At 35.3% G+C, this 18,575-nt stretch overlaps 1 protein-coding gene across 5 annotated transcripts in view; it reads right to left on the bottom strand.

Moving 5' to 3' along the window:
• Positions 1-18,575, bottom strand: part of DOCK3 (dedicator of cytokinesis 3) — a 384,123-nt gene that overhangs the window by 338,892 nt on the left and 26,656 nt on the right. For all 5 annotated transcript variants that reach the window (XM_059939761.1, XM_059939763.1, XM_059939762.1 and 2 more), the window contains exon 2: positions 5,606-5,689. In XM_059939761.1, coding sequence (XP_059795744.1) covers positions 5,606-5,689 — 84 coding nt within the window. The remainder of the gene's footprint in view (positions 1-5,605; positions 5,690-18,575) is intronic.

Raw genomic sequence — 18,575 nt, 5'->3', positions numbered from 1 at the left:
AGTCATTCTAGTGCTGTGTGGTGATATCTCATTGTGGTTTTAATTTGCATTTCCCTGATGACTGAGACTAAATACCTTCCCATATGTTTATGAACCATCAGAATATCTGTTTTGTGAGGAGCCTATCCAAGCCTTTTGCCCATTTTTCTACTGAACTGTCTTATTTTGTTTTATTGAGTTATAATTAACATATAATATTATATTAGTTTCAGGTATACAGCATAGTGATTTCATATTTTTATACATTATAAAACAATCACCAAAATAAGTTACCATCCATCACCATAAAAAGTTGCTACAATATTATTGACTATATTCCCTATGTGTACATTACATCTCCATGACTTATTTATTTTATAGCTGGAAATCTGTACCTCTTAATCCCCTTCACCTATTTCATCCGTCCCTCCACCGCCTCCCCTATGGGAACAACCAGTTTATTCTCTGTATCCATGAGTCTTTTCCTGTCTTGTTTTGTTTCTTTTCTTCTTTCTTTTTTAGATTCCACATATGAGTAACATCATACCATATTTGTTTTTCCTGTCTGATTTGCTTCACTTAGCATAATACCCTCTAGGTCCATCCATGCTGTCACAAATAGCAAGATCATATTCTTTTTTATGGCTGAGTAATATCCCAGAGTAATGGACACTTAGATTGCTCCCATATCTTTGCTAATGTAAATAGTACTTCAATGAACATAGGGGTACATATATCTTTTCAAAACACTGTTTTCATTTTCTTCTGATAAAGACCCATAAATGGAATTGCTGGATCATATGGTAGTTCTATTTTTAATTTTTTGAGGAATCTCCATACTGTTTTCCATAGTGGCTACACTAACTTACATTCCCATCAACGGTGCACGATAGCTCCCTTTTCTCCACATCCTTATCAACACTTGTTGTTTCTTGTCTTTTTTATAACAGCCATTCTCACAGTTGTGAGGTGGTATCATTACGGTTTTAATTTGCATTTCCCTGATGTTTAGTGATGTTGAACATCTTCTCATGTGCATGTTGGCCATCTGTATGTCTTCTTTGGAAAAATGTCTACTCAGGTCCTCTGCCCACTTTTTAATTGGGTTGTTTGGGTTTTTTTGACAATGAGTTTTAAGAGTTCTTTATATATTTTGGATATCAACCCCTTATCTATTATTGGCAAATATAGTCTCCCATTCAGTAGGCTTTTTGTATTGTTGATGGTTTCCTTCGCTATGCAAAAGCTTTTCAGTTTGATGTAGTCCCATTTGTTTATTTTTGCTTTTGTTTCCCTTGCCTGAGAAGACAGATCAAAAAGATACTGCTAAGACCAATGTCAAAGAGCATACTATCTATATTTTCTTCTATGACTTTTATGGTTTCATGTCTTACAATTAAGTCTTTAACTGATTTTGAGGGGGGGTTTTGTATATAGTATGAGAAAGTAGTCCAGTTTGATTCTTTTGCATGTAGCTGTCCAGTTTTCCAAACACTATTTATTGAACAGGTTGTCTTTTCTCCACTGTATATTCTTGCCTCCTTTGTCATAGATTAATTGACCATGTAAGTATACGTTTACTTCTGGGCTCTTTACTGTGTTCCATTGATCTATGTGTCTGTTTTTGTGCCAGTACCATACTGTTTGGATTACTATATGTTTGTAGTACAGTTTCAAGCCTGGGAGCATGATACCTCCAGCTTTGTTCTTCCTTCTCAACATTGTTTTGACTATACAGGGTCTTTTGTGGTTCCATGCAAATTTTAGGATTATCTGTTCTAGTTCTGTGAAAATGCCTTTGGTATTTTGATAGGGACTGCACTGAATCTGTAGAATGCCTTGGGCAGTATGGTCATTTTCATGATATTGATTTGTCCAATCCATGCACATAGTACATCTTTCCATTTGTTTGTCTTGTCTACAATTTCTTTCATCAATGTCATAGTTTTCAGAGTACAGGTCATTCACCTCCTTGGTTAAATTTATTCCTAGGTATTTTACTCTTTTTGATGCAATTATAAATGGGATCACTTTGTTAATTCCTCTGATAGTTTGTTGTTAAAATAGAGAGATGCATCAGACCTTTATACATTAATTCTGTATCCTGCAATTTTTCTGAAGTCACTTATTGAAGTCAGTTTTTGAATAACAATTCACTTACTGAATAACAATTTTTTTTGTGAAGTCTTTGGGGTTTTCTACATATAGTATCATGCCACCTACAAACAATGACAGTTTTATTTCTTCCTTTCCAATTCTGATTCCTTTTTTTGTTTTTGTTTTTTTTGCCTAACTGCTGTGGCAATAACTTCCAATACTATGTTGAATGAAAGTGGTGAAAGTAAGCATCCTTGTCTTACTCCTGATCTTAGAGCAAAAGCCTTCAGACTTTCTCCATTGAGTATGATGTTACCTGTGGGATTTAATGTATGTATGGCCTTTATTATGTTGAGGGAGGTTCCCTCTATACCTACTTTGTTGACAGTTTTTGTCATAAACAGACATTGAATTTGGCTAATGCATTTTCTGCATCTATTGATATATGATTTTATTCTTCAATCTGATAATGTGGTGTATCTTGTTGATTGATTTGCAGATATTGTACCATCCTTGCATCCCTGGGATAAATCTCACTTGATCATGGTGTATGATCCTTTTAATGTATTGTTGAATTTGATTTGATAATATTTTGTTGTAGATTTTTGCATTTATATTCATCAGTGATACTGGTCTGTAATTTTGTGTGTGTGTGTGATGTCTCTGGTTTTGTTATCAGGATGTGCTGGCCTCATAGAATGAGTTCAGAAGTGTTCCTTCCTCACTGATTTTTTCGAATAGTTTGAAAAAGAAAAGTGTTAACTATTCTTTAAATGTTTGGTAGAATTCGCCTGTGAAGCCATCTGGTCCTGGACTTCTGCTTGTTGGAAGATTTTTATTACTGATTCAATTTCATTACTGGTAATCAGTCTGTTCATATTTTCTATTTCTTTCTGATTCAGTCTTGGGAATTTGTACGTTTCCAGGAATTTATCCATTTCTCCTATGTTATCCATTTTATTAGTGTATAATTATTCATAGTAATCACTTATGATCTTCTGTATGTATGGTGTTGGTTGTAACTTCTCCTCTTTTATCCTTGATTTTATTTATTTGGACCCTCTCTCCTTTTTTCTTGATGAATCTAACTAAATGTTTATCAATTCTGTATATATTTTCAAAGAACTAACTCTTAGTTTCACTGATCTTCTCTATTGTTTTTTAGTCTCTATTTCAGTTATTTCCACTCTGATCTTTTATTTCCTTTATTCTACTAACCTTGGGCGTTGCTTGTTCTTCTTTTTCTAGTTTCTTTAAATGTACATTTTGATTGTTTGAGATTTTTCTTGTATCATGAAGTAGGCTTGTATCACTATGAACTTCCCTCTTAGAACTATTTTATCTTCATCCCACAGATTTTGGATCACTGTGTTTCCATTTTCACTTGTCTCCAGGTAATTTTTGATTTCCTCTTTGACTTTTCAATGACCCATTGATTGTTTAGTAGCATGTTGTTTAGTCTCCATATGTTTGTGGGGTTTTTTTTTTCAGTTTTCTTCTTGCAGTTAATTCCTAATTTCTTACCAGTGAAGTCAGAAAAGATGTCTGACAAATGCTGGAGAGGGTGTGGAGAAAAGGGAATCCTCTTACACTGTTGGTGGGAATGTAAATTGGTGCAGCCACTATGGAGAATAGTATGGAGCTTCCTCAAAAAACTAAAAGTAGAATTGCCATATGATCCAGCAATCCCACTCCTGGGCACGTATCTGGAGAAAACCATAATTCGAAAAGATACACGTACCCCTATGTTCACAGCAGCACTACTTACAATAGCCAAGATATGGAAACAACCTAAATGTCCACCAACAGATGAACGGATAAAGAAGACATAGTATACATATACAATGGAATATTACTCAGCCATAAAAAAGAATGAAATAATGCCATTTGCAGCTAAAGGGATGGACCTAGAGATTATCATACTAAGCGAAGTCAGAAAGAGAAAGACAAATACCATGTGAAGACAAGTCCTTTATCAAATAGCTCTTTCACTCTGTGACTTGTCTTTTCCCTCTCCTTAATGATATCTTTTGAACAACATATCTTCATTTTAATAAAGTACAACTTATCAATAAAAAATCTTTGTCTACCCCTAGGTCAAAAAGGATATTTTCCTATGCTTCCTTTAAGGTGCATGATTGTTTTACATTTCACATTCTACCATCCATCTGGAATTGAATCTGGAGTATATGCTGTGAAGTCAGGTTCACGATTCATTGGTTTCAATATTGACCCAATACCATTTATTGACTAGGCCACCATTTTTCATTCCAATCAGCCCAGCATCACTTATTGTAAAGGACATCATTTCCCCACTGCACTGCAATACCACCTTTTTCATATATCACTGGATGATAAACATGATGGTCTATTTCTGGACCCTCTGTTTCATTATTCTGTCTTTGCCCCCAAACCACAATGTCTTAATTTATAATAGTCTCATTTCTAGATCTCAGTGGGAAATCTTTCAATATTTCAATACTGAATATGATGTTTGCTGTAGGCTTTTAGATATCCTTTATCAGATTAGGAAAATTCCCTTCTATTCTTATTTTGCTATGAGTTTTTTATCATGAAGGGGTTTTTATTTATACTTCTGCTTTAAGAAAATTATTAAAATGCATCCTGCACTAGAGCTCCCTTTCCAGAAAAGTGTACTCCCCAACTTAAACAGTTCCTGGGTTATAGTAGGTTGCACTTACTCTCATACCCATCTGAACAGTAACTGGATCAGAGTTCTACTTCCATGTGTACTACCTCCATGCCCACATACCAACATTTCTACTCTGTTATATAATTTGAGGTGGCTTCTAGTCATGCTGAACTGCTATCAGTTTTGGTATCAATTTTGTTTTTGTCCATGCTCTGATTTTGGGTGATTTCTCCGGAACTGTATTTTTTCCACATATCTTGCTGATTTCAGTGCATAATTTTGAAGAACGTGATATTTTTCAATAATGCATAAATATTATAGCAGAAATACCCAAATATATCACAGAAGAAGACAGTCAGGCCAAACTTCATTTGAGCACATTTACTGCCTTGTTTTAATTACGACTGATCATGTCCAGCCAATCAGACAGAAACATACAAATGAACTGATTACAATTCAACTCTATTCAAATGCAGATAATCAGTAAATATTATCTATTTGATTGTAGGAAATCAAAAATAAGTATTTGAAATAGTATGTAAAAATCATGTTCTGATTGACATGTATACACTGATGTGTATAAAATTGATGACTAATAAGAACCTGCTGTATAAAAAAATAAATAAAATTTAAAAATTAAAAAAAAAATCATGTTCTGACAGCCAACAATAGTTATTTGCCACTTTTAGATTAGAGCCAAAATAGCTCATCCTTTATGCTAAACATAGATCAGGAATGATTTTATAGCAGTGTATCATAATGTGATTAATTACGGCTTCAAAATGATTGCTTATAACCTCGTACTACAAAATAAATGCATATCATACTGCCAAAAATGATCACCATTTGTGTTTTACAATTTATGGGTCCACTTACCTTCACATTTTTCAAGAATCTGGACTGTTTCTCCTATTTCTAAGACCAACCCTTGAGGGACAGATCCTCGAAAGCTGCATATCACTAGAAAAACAAGGATAAACATGTCAATTAGCATTTTAAAATACTGGGACAGGGTCAGTGTCAATGAAATTAAGCACTAAATTTTCTTAAGTATATACTCTCCCTTCTAATTCATTTTTCAAATATGTAAGTCTCTTTCAACTTAATCTATATTTTGAAAGGTAATATTAAATGGTTCAGAACACTGAAGTATACTTTGGCAGAATCACTATTACTTAGAGGTGTGTGCATGCATGCATGTATGTGAAAACATTTCTGTAAACAGAGTCTCCCTCTCTCTCTCCCTCAGCATATCTTGTGTTTGCCTGTTCTTTCTGGTCAAGTATGTATCAATTAAGAAAAAATGAACATTAGAAGCTTATTATCTACTATAAACAGACAAATAGATATTTTTAAAAGGATCACCAAATAAATATGATTATGCTTTGAAAAACAGAATCCCCATAATAAAAATAAACAAAAATTAATGAAGTAAAAAGCAAATGTACAACAGAGAAAATCTATACTCATCAAAATCCCACATACTTTTATTTTTAGAAAACTGATAAAATGATTCTAAAATTTACATAATACAAAGAACCAAGAAAAGCCTTGTCAATCTTAAAGGAGGTACACTATCACATACTAAGCCTTATAATCTAAAATTAATTCTTTGAAAATACTAACACTGATAGACACGTAGGCAAGACGGATCAAAAAAAGAGAGAGAGAGAAAAGGTATAAATTATCAGTATCAGCAATAAAAACATTAATGTAATTAATAATTAAATGATGTATAAAAGGACATTAGATAAAACTTTATAACAAAAATTTAGAAAATTTAGAATAGATGGATAAATTTGTAGAAAGATCAACTTTACAAAAACTGACAGAGCAGTTAAAAACCTGAATAGTCCTGTATCTATTAAACAAAAGTGAATCTGTAATTAAAATTTTCCCACAAATGAAATACCAAGTCCTGACTACTCTACCAGCGAATTTGTCCAAACACCTGGAGAAGAAACACCAACCACAAATAAATCCCTCCAGGAAATAGGGAAAAGAGAATTCATTTTTAACTCAGCATGAAAATAAAAGCTGACAAAGACATTATAAGAAAAGAAAGTTACAGGCCAATCTGTCTCATGATCACAGATAGAAAATCTTTTTTAAAAAAAAACAAACAACCCAATCCAAAAATGGGCAGAAGACCTAAACAGACATTTCTCCAAAGAAGATATACAGATTGCCAACAAACACATGAAAGAATGCCCAACATCATTAATCATTAGAGAAATGCAAATCAAAACTACAATGCGATATCATCTCACACCGGTCAGAATGGCCATCATCAAAAATCTACAAACAATAAATGCCGGAGAGGGTGTGGAGAAAAGGGAACCCTCCTACACTGTTGGTGGGAATGTAAATTGATACAGCCACTATCGAGAACAGTATGGAGGTTCCTTAAAAAACTAAAAATAGAACTATCATACAACCCAGCAATCCCACTACTGGGCATTTACCCTGAGAAAACCATAATTCAAAAAGAGTCATGTACCACAATGTTCATTGCAGCTCTATTTACAATAGCCAGGACATGGAAGCAACCTAAGTGTCCATCAACAGATGAATGGATAAAGAAGATGTGGCACGTATATACGATGGAATATTACTCAGCCATAAAAAGAAACGAAACTGAGTTATTTGTAGTGAGGTGGATGGACCTAGAGTCTATCATATAGAGTGAAGTAAGTCAGAAAGAGAAAAACAAATACCGTATGCTAACACATATATGTGGAATCTAAAAAAAAAAAAAAAAAAAATCGTCATGAAGAACCTAGGGGCAAGACAGGAATAAAGACGCAGACCTACTAGGGAATGGACTTGAGGACACGGGGAGGGGGAAGGGTAAGTTAGGACAAAGTGAGAGAGTGGTAGTGTATATATGGACATATATACACTACCAAATGTAAAATAGATAGCTAGTGGGAAGCAGCCGCATAGCACAGGGAGATCAGCTCGGTGCTTTGTGACCACCTAGAGGGGTGGGATAGGGAGGGTGGGAGGAAAGGAGACACAAGAGGGAAGAGATACAGGAATATATGTATATGTATAACTGATTCACTTTGTTATAAAGCAGAAACTAACACATCATGGTAAAGCAATCATACCCCAATAAAAATGTTAAAAATAAATTAATTAATTAATTTTAAAAAATAAATAAAAAATAAAAAGCAAACTGGGAATTCCCTGGTGGTACGGTGGTTAGGACTCGGCACTTTCACTGCCATGATTCCCAGGTTCGAGTCCTGTTCGGGGAACTAAGATCCCGCAAGCCATGTGGTCATGCATGCATGCATGAATGAATGAATGAATGAATGAATAAATAAATAGCAAATCAAATCCAACTATATATAAAAAGAATAACCATGACCAATTTGGGTTTATTCCAGAGCGCAATTGGTTTAATGTTAAAAAAATCAATAAAGGGGGAAAAAAAATCACATGATCATATCCATAAATGCAGAAGTGGCATTTGATAAAACTCAATGTCTACTCGTGACTAAAATTCTTAATAATCTAAGAATAGAAGGGAACTTCCTTAATATGATGAAGGTTATGTACAATGTATCTATAGCAAACATCATATATATTAGTGAAATACTCAGCATTTTATCACTAAGGTTAGGAATAAGAAGAGCATGTCCACTACCATTTCTATTCAACATTACACTGATGGGCCACCCTGTGCAAATAAAGCAGAAAAAGAAATAAAAGGTATAATGATTAGAAACAAAGAAATAATAGTATCATTATCTGCAGGCCTGAAAAAATCCCAAAGTACCTAGACATAAACCAACACAGAAAATATGTCAATGTGTAGCAAGGTCACTAGATACAATATGAATTTTTTTAAGTCTATATAGGAACAAACAACTACAAAATGAAATGTTTTAGGAATATACAATTTATAACAGCATCAAAAATGTCAAGTAACTATAAATAAATCTAAGAGACATATGGAAGAACTCTATACAGAAAACTGTATGACATTATAGTAAAAGTCTAATAAATGAAGGCATACATCCTATTCATGAATTCCAAGACTCAACAGTATAAAGATACAGATTTTCCCCAAATTGATCATTAGATTCTATGCAATCTCAACCAAAACCCCAATAGACATTCTGTGGAAATCAATAAACTGATTCTACAATGTGCATAAAAATGCAAAGGATGAAACTGAGGAATATATACTACCTAATATCAGCCTTTCCACTGTTGAAAAAAAAAAAAAGCCCACGCTATAAAATTGTGTGTGTGTGTGTGTGAATAGCATGAGCCTATTTGTATGTGTACATATATATGTATATATTTAATCTCTACTGAAGATATCAAATTTGCTTACTGGTTACTAAAGACAACACTTGTGTCCCCCCAAAATTCCTATGTTGAAACCTAATCCCCAGTATGATGGTATTTGGAAATGGGGCCTGTGGGAGGTGATTAGGTCATGAAAGTGGTTCCTTCATGTATGGGAGTAGTACACTTATAAATCAAGACCTCAGAGAGATCCCTCTCCCCTTTCACCATGTGAGGACACAGAAGTCGGCAGTCTGCAACCCTGACAAGGGGCTTCATCCAAACCTGACCATCCTAGCACCCTGATCTCAGACTTTTCAGCCTCTAGAACTACAAGAAATAAATGTCTGTTATTTAAGCTACCCAGTCTATAATATTTTTTTTATAGCAGTCTGAACTGGACTAAGACACTGGTAATTAATATGCTCTTATTAAAGTATTTGGCTATATTTCTAAATAGTAGTAGCATTATTCAATCTTCTGCAAATGTTGTAAATTCCCCATGGAAAACAAAATTCTGAACAAACACAAATAACAAAGCAGTTAGACCAACTTCTACCATTTAATGCCATACAGATTTGGAAAATGTTAAGAAACAGCAAATACTCAACAGCATCCTCCTTTAAGTACCAAGTGCGGAAAAATAGTCCTCCCTAGGATTTACTGGGTTGAACCCTTCATCACAGTGGAGAAAAAATCATGTTCCAGCATCTCTCAAATCCTTGCAGGCACCCACATATTAACAATGAGACAGGTGTCCTAAGGTCAAAAGTATGCAATCTCTGAGCCATAGCTTATAGTAAAACTACAATGAATTGCATGAGCATTTAGGAATTTAACTTCACCAGATCTTCTACGTACTCCCTAACAAATTCTTTATCGAAAGCCTTGCTATTATTTCAATCTCCAAAGCATTCATCACTCCTGTCTTCCTAACCTCTGTCACTAATTGACAAGAACATTAAAATTACCAACGGCTTTCCTTGTTTGAAATTGGGTGTTTCATGCCTATTCAGAGAACCTATGTAAACTTTCCACTTTAATAACTACCTTCATTCAACACTGGCTTTCAAGTGATTTTTTAAATTAATGTATAAGTAGAAAAGAAAAAAATTATATTTGCTAGAAAAGCAAGAGGCTCAAAAGAAAGCAGATCTTTCTCCCTATAATCATGGATCTACTTTCAGGCCTATACTCTGTTTGCTGGAATATCACAAAGAATAAACCTATTAGTTATAGATCGTTTCACTCTATTCTCCTCTGTGTCTGTCAGGTACATTAGAAGTTACTGGTCACTGCGAGCTTCAAGAATTTGAAAAAGAATAGATACATATATATGTATAATTGAATCACTTTGCTGTACACCTGAAACTAACACAACATTGTTAATCAACTATACTCCAATATAAAATAAACATTTTTTAAAAAGAAAGAAAATAATCTCCACCTACAAAGAATTTATCATTTCATTGGTGGTGGCAGGGGAAGGAGTGTGAGATGAGAGGGAAAAAATGCATGATCCGTATGATGTTGCAAGATTTGTTTGCCCCTGAGATCCACTTTCTACCCTCCTCCACCTCGCTCTATACCCCGGAGAGCCTGCCCTCTCGGGCAGCATCAACAGCCTCCTCCTTGCCCCGTGGCTGGTTGGGTAAATCAGGTGGAGAACACTGCCAGATGCTGGAGAACAGGCGGACAATAAGGTTGGGATGTTTATTCCTGCTGGGCCCTGGGAGTTGGCTGCATCCCTCTGCTGAAGGCCACAGCTCCTGTGAGTTTCTGTAACTGTTCCCTCACTTGCCCCTTCAGTCCTAGTGGTGGAAGCAACCACCGGGGTACTGCACCCTATTCATTTCCCTAGCTCCTGCCTCACCTTCAGAAGTAGTCCCTTTATTAAACCCTGTTCAGACTACCCCATTTGACTGTGCAATCTCTTTCCTGCCCAGACCCCGACGGATAAATACAAACATAATGATAACAGCAGCTCTTTGCAGCTTCGTAACCTTTTTTACCTTTTGAATCCAAGTTCGCCTGGACTCCTGTAATGGCCTCCTAAGCGATTGCTCACACCCACCGGTGCCCCTTCTCAGCCCATTCTCCAAAAAAAAACAAAAAACAAAAACAAAACAAAACAACAACTATGCCCTTTACCATTATTCTTTCAGTTTTGTGCCATCTTAATCCCCAAGTAATTAAGAATTCATCAGTGGCAAAATAAGATTGAAGACGTTTGAAAAACATGTTAACAGAGAGAAATACTAATTTTAAAAATTTTACAGATATTTAGCTTGAAATTTTTCATACTGTGTTAAGTAGAAAAAGATTATAAACAATATTTATACAATGATTCTATTTTTTGTGGAATATACAAATAAAAGAGGTTGCAACTAGGTTATAAGAATATTTTTATCTGCCTCTTGTTCTGCTTACCTATTTTGTCTACAGTGTATACATACTTCTCTAATATTTCTACCTTTATATACATACCTATAAACACACACACACACACACACACACACACACACACACTCATGAGGGAAAGCTTAATCTTTGTTAGATCATGAAAGAAGGGTCAAAAGATGCATTCTGAAGCAAATCCACTATACAATCTTTGATTGTTGTACCAGCCCAGCCATATAATACTACAAAATCAAATCTCTTCTGATTTCAAAAATAAGTTGTCATGGTAATAGACTCATACTCCAAACTGACTTTGTATCAGTGTGGCTCAGAGAAAAATATCTACCTCTTTCCACTCAATTATTTCCCCCACCAACTCAAACAAAAGATACTACAAGAACTGTACTGCAGGATTGACCCATATTATTCTGCCTCCTTTACTATTACATTAGTTTTCTTCTTTCTAACTGTTTACATAGATATTTCATTTATCATATACTAGTTTCATAAATATAAAGAATGTATTTCTGGAACATTATTCTGTTCCAAGTATAAATCATTCTTGTTCCAACATCCCACTTTTAATTGCTATTACCTAACATGGTAAAGTTAAGTACCTCCCCCCATTACTCTTTTAAGACTAAGCTCCTATGTTTGTTTTTTTCTTTTTTTTTTTTTGGCTGCATTGGGTCTTCACTGCTGTGTGCGGGCTTTCTCTGGTTGTGGCGAGTGGGGACTACTGTTCGTTGTGGTGCATGGGCTTCTCATTGCAGTGGCTTCTCTTGTTGTGGAGCACGGGCTCTTAGGCGTGCAGGTTTCAGTAGTTGTGGCACGCAAGCTCTAGAGCGCAGGCTCAGTAGTTGTGGCGCACGGGCTTAGTTGTTCCACGGCATGTGGGATCCTCCCGGGCCAGGGCTCGAACCCGTGTCCCCTGCAGTGGCAGGTGGACTGCGCCACCACGGAAGCCCACCTATGTTTCTTCTTACAGACAAACTGGAGAAAATGATTATAAAATTCAGTGAAAGGTACCGGTGGCATTTTGATTGGATCACATCAAACCTATAAACTGGTTTGTTCTGAACAAGTAATGGATTTTACTACATGTAAAACTTTTTAGATGTCCATATATAATATCTAAAACTTCTGAAAGAAAAATGGAAAAATACCAGCAAGAATCAAAATGTTCTACATTCAGTATGGACATAGTTTTTACAATCAAAAAGAAAAACACAGACTTTTTTTGCCCATAAGAAAACTGGGCGAAAGATACAAATAGACCAAAAAACACATAAAAAAATATTAACCACTGTAACAAAGATTGCTAAAAAGTATCATTTTTATTTTTTTATCAGATTGTCAAAGATTAATACCCAAACAGTGCTGATAAAGATGTGCACATACATGACCAGAACACAAAGTGTAAGATTTTTTTCTTAAAAAGGTGGTAGAAATGGGTCCATTTTAAGATTTCACATGCTTTGACACAATTCCACTTCTAGAAATCAATACTCGATAACCATCAAGTAAATAAATATATATGCAGCAAGATCTGCAGCATACTGTTTTCTATAATAGCAAAACTGAGCTATAAATTTACAAAAATAAAGCCCTAAAAATGGAAAGTAAAATGAATTAAATAAACCTAGATGTACAGCCAAGTTAGTAGCATAACCAAAAAGAGAGGAACTATTCCAAGTAATGTCAAAAGAAAGTAATTTGACCAAATATCCCTAATGGAATATATTCTAAGGATAAAAAGAACTTCAAAAAAATCTTAATCTGCTTTCACTAATCATACTGTTGATATAGTGATAGTAATGCTATTCTAAGACTGTTGTGCAAGTAATGGGGAATAAGGCAAGTAAGTAATTACTTAGGAATCTGTTTTTAAGGGAGGGAAAATGCAGATGTAAGATTTATGAAGTTAAGTAAAGACAATGTAGCCATGCACAGTTCCTGACAAGGCCTAGAAACAATGACAAATCTCTAGCACTGAAATTGTGATTTCTAAATATACTCTTTCCCACTAAAAGGAACCAGGGCTCCTTGGGAAAATGCCAAGTTTAGGACAGGAAATGCTTAAGATAAGCACAGAATATCCTGTCATACTAAAAACCAAAGAAGCTATCAAAAACTACTATGGTCAGGTCAAAAGGACTTTCAACACCAGGAGAGTCCCACTACTCACTAAAAGAAGAGTATACCAGTATATTTAAATCTCTGAGTTAATAATAACAATGGTTCAAAAAAGAGCTTATGGTCACTTTTCAGAGATTGCTAAGGGAATCAACTCACTACTGTGATAATTAGCAAAACGGGAAAAAAAAAAACAGAACATATATCATGCTTTTCCTGTACAAACTATATACCTTTGAATACCCAAGTAGTTAAGGAAAAGTTTCTCTTTATAAAAAATATCCTAGACAATAAACAAAGAAGTGATGGCAAAGGTAGACTATCACCATTTTGCAACCCCCAATAAATGTATGGGTACAGGAAATGATCATCGATAGCTCTAACATCACAAAAAGAGGAAACAAGAAACTATGTAACTACTAAACAAAGTACATAATGCCATCTATAAAGTAATCATTTATTAAAAAAAAAAAAAACTCAAACCTTAATATGGGGATGCCTATAGAACTAACTGCCAACTTAAAGGAAATACCAGGAAAAAGGAGCATATTAAATGAATTCACAGAAACATGATTAGCAAGATTCACACTATGAGACAAAAGATTCAGTTTCTTTAACAAAACACTGCAAGGGAAAAAAAGAGATGGAGAACTTAATAAAACAGCCTTCAGCTATATCAATTCCATATACAATAGCACCAAAAATAATAAGATACTTAGGAATAAATTTAACCAAAGAGGTATAAGACTGAAAACTACAAAACACTGCTGAGAGAAATTAAAGATCTAAGTAAGTAGAAAGACATCCCATGTTCATGGATTGGTAGAATTGATACTGTTAAAATGACAATTCTACCCAAGGTAATCTACAGATTCAATGGAATCCCTATCACAATCCCCAAGAAATAGAAAAACACATCCTAAAATTCATATGGAATTTCCAGAGGCCCCAAATACACAAAGCAATCTTAAAAAAGAACAAAGTTGGATGACTCACACTTTCAAGTTTCAAAACTTACTACAAAACTACAATTATCAAAATAGTGCGGTACTGGCATAAGGATATATAGATCAATGGAATATAATTAAAAGCCAGAAATGAATCCTGCCACATGTAGCCAACAGATTTTAAGGCCATTAAATGGGGAAAGAAAAGGCTGTTCAGCAAGTACTGCTAGGAAAACTGAATATCCACATGCAAAATAATGAAGTTGAATCCTTACCTTACACTATATACAAAATTAATTCAAAATGGATCAAAGACCTAAATATAAGAGCTAAAATTATAAGACTATCAGAAAAAAAGTAGGGTAAATACTCATGACATCTGATTTGGCAATAGTTTCTTGGATAAGAACAACAAAAGAAAATAGATTAATTGAATTTCAACAAAATTAAAAGCTTTGTGCAGCAAGGGACACTATTAAGAGACTGAAAAGATAGTCCGTAGACCAGCAGAAAATATTTACAAATCAACTCTTAAAAGGCTTTAAATATTAAAAAAATGTATAAAGAAAGTAATGAACAACAAAAATAAAAATAAAAAACCCAATTCAAAAATAGGCAAAGGATTTTAATAGACATTTCACCAAAAAATATATACAAATGAACAACAGCACATGAAAAGAGGCTCAACATCGTTAGTCATTAGGGAAATGCAAATCAAAACCACAATGAGATATCACCTCACACCCACCAGAATTGCTATCATCAAAAAGGCAGAAAAGGGCTTCCCTGGTGGCACAGTGGTTAAGAATCCGCCTGCCAATGTAGGGGACACAGGTTCGAGCCCTAGTCCGGGAAGATCCCACTAAGACTGTGTGCCATAGCTACTGAGCAACAAAGCCTGTGCACCACAGCTACTGAGCCTACACTCTAGAGCCCGTGAGCCACAACTACTGAAGCCCACACGCCCACAGCCCATGCTTCAGAACAAGGGAAGCCACCGCAAGGAGAAGCCTGCGCACCACAACAAAGAGCAGCCCCCACTCGCCGCAACTAGAAGGCCCGCACGCAGCAACGAAGACCCAATGCAGCCAAAAATAAATAAAATAAATAAATTTTCTTTTAAAAGGCAGAAAATAACAAGTTTTGGCAAAGATGTGGAGAAAGTGGAACCCTAGTGCACTGCTGGAGGACATGTAAAATGATGCAGGTGCTATGGAAAACAACATGGCAATTCCTCAAAAAATTAAAAATTACCATATGATCCAGCAATTTCACTCTGTGCGTATTTCCAAAAGAATTGAAAACATTCACACAAAAACTTGTACATGAATATTCATGGCACAATTATTCATAACAGCCAAAAAGTGGAAAGAATTCAAATATCCATCAATTGGTAAAGAGATAAACAAAATGTAGTATACCCATACAATGGGATATTACCAGCCATAAAAAGGAATGAAGTACTGATACATGCTACAACATGGATGAATCTTGAAAACATTATGCCCTGTGAAAGAAGCCAGACACAGAAGGCCACATATTGTATGATTCCATTTACTTGAAATGCCCAGAACAGACAAATCATTAGACAAAAAGTTGACTAGAGGTTGCTGGGGTGACAGAGAGGGAATGGGGAGTGACTGCTAATGGGTATAGGGTTTCTTTTTGGAGTGATGAAAGTGTTCTGGAATTAAGGTAGTGGTGATGAATGCACAACTCTATAAATATACTAAAAATAAGTGAATTGTACACTTTAAAGGGTGAGCTATATGGTATGTGAATTATCTCTCAAATAAGGATATATTTTTTTAAACACAAAAAAAGAAAAAAAAAATAGTACACAAACAATGATAAATCAACATCATAAAAGAAAACTAATTGCAGGAAACAAGGAAATTTTATATAAATGACTTTTACCTCAAAAAAGTAAAAATAGCACACACTTTAAGACCTAAGACCAAATATTGTCAATTATCAGAACAAAGCAGATGAAAGCAGATGTCTCTACAGAGGAAATCCTCACAGGAGAACTTTAAAAGCATTAGGACAATTTGAGAATTACAATCAGAATGACTGTTTGTATCATATGAAATAAATAAAAATCCATGAGTCTGTGATCATACTGAAAAAAGAAGAAAAAAAAAGAAAAATGGCAAAGCAAGAAGTAGAAACAGGGCTTCCCTGGTGGTGCAGTGGTTGAGAATCCGCCTGCCAATGCAGGGGACACGGGTTCGAGCCCTGGTCTGGGAAGATCCCACATGCCGCAGAACAACTGGGCCCGTGAACCACAATTACTGAGCCTGCGCGTCTGTAGCCTATGCTCCGCAACAAGAGAGGCTGCGATAGTGAGAGGCCCGCGCACCGCGATGAAGAGTGGCCCCCGCTCGCCGCAACTAGAGAAAGCCCTGGCACAGAAACGAAGACCCAACACAGCCAAAAATAAATAAATAAATAAATAAATTTAAAAAAAAAAAAAAAAAAAAGAAGTAGAAACAATCCTGTAAAAGAAAGTAAGTCAGTAACATTAACGGCAGGCTAAAAAAAAAAAATGTATACACAATGTAGAGAAAAAAGACAAGCTGAAATGTTTTAAGTCGTGGTTCTTAAATGAATCCAAAGATGGGCTTCCAGAAGTCCATAAATATTCTGATATGCCTGGTAAATTTTTATTTTGGCATACGTGAATTTTCCTGCAGACATGATCTGTAACATTCATTATATTCTCAAAACGGAATTTGCCGCTTGCCCCCCTCACCCCCAGAAAAAGTACCACTAGATTAAAGATGACAGCTATAAAAGACAATTGATACACAATAAAATTTTTACTTAAAAGGTTTAAAAAGCAAAACCAAGATTTGGTTTCTCAAGTCCATGCTCTGGGACAAAGGTAGGTTTGTTCTGACTTACTGGCCACAGAAAGGTTATGCATCTTCCCAGTAGAGATAATGGCTGAAGATACAGACTCCAAAACCAGAATGCCTGAGTTTGAATCTTGGCCCTACAACTTACTGGTTGTGTGACAATGGACAAGGCAGGCACTCAGCCTTCCTGTGTCTCAGTTTCCTCATCTTTAAAAATGGGGATGATAATAGCATATACTTCATAGGATTATGGTGAAGATTACAGTTAGTATACGTTAAGTGCTTAGAATAGTACCTGGTACAAAGTACTATGTAAGTGTTTGAAATTATTATTCCACAATTTACTTCTAAAAAGTATGTACATAACTTATTTATATATACGTAGAAAGAAATATCAAATCATCTATAGCAGTTACCTGAGTTGGGTGAGGGAAGAAGTGGGGATACACTTGGGGAAATGAGTTAAGAGGCTTTGAGTATTACTTCCACAGTTTTTAAAAGCTATAAGGATTTTTAAAAATTAAGTCCACTGTATTTGCCTATACCATGTATAAGCACACTGCATCTATATAAGCATTCCACCATGTCTCTAAAGTTGTACTCTTTTCAGTGTAACTCTAGTAATACAAAAATATCATAGAATCAACACTAAAGTTTACTTTCCTATATGTGAAATAAAAGAAACCACCATTGCTAAATGTTTTAATACAAACACTAGCCATCAGAACAGAATTCAGAGTTTCCACTTTTAGATGAAAACCAGCTGCTTATAAATTAAGAACTATTGGGTTATCTTTTTGCACTTCAAGAAAAGAGCACTTCAAGTTAGAGATTATCTTTTAAAAACGTGTTTCAAACACACTACAGGCAAAGAGAAATTTTTAAGGGGGTGAATATGCTTTAATGTAAGAGATAAACTAGGTACCCCAACTGAGTCCCAAACGAGTTTCAGTCATGAGGTGGGGAGGAGAGCATGTAATGTCTGGTGAGTCAGGAGAAGAATAAAGATTTCAAAGAGGTGGTTTGCAGAATGGCAAATGGGGGAGCTAAGAGTAGAGGCATGAAGGATAGATGGAAGAGGACAGCAAGGGGTCTGTCTCCCATCCTGGCCAAAGAGACAGTGAATTATTAGGGCGAGGTACAGACAGAGGAGTTGAAGCTTTCTCTCCAAGAATTTGAGACCCAGGAGCGCAAGCA

This window comes from Balaenoptera ricei, chromosome 11 (genome assembly GCF_028023285.1).
Source record: "Balaenoptera ricei isolate mBalRic1 chromosome 11, mBalRic1.hap2, whole genome shotgun sequence".
In the NCBI taxonomy this organism is placed as follows: Eukaryota; Metazoa; Chordata; class Mammalia; order Artiodactyla; family Balaenopteridae; genus Balaenoptera; species Balaenoptera ricei.
Note: the sequence above shows the minus strand (reverse complement) of the source record. Positions and strands in the feature narration are given on the sequence as shown.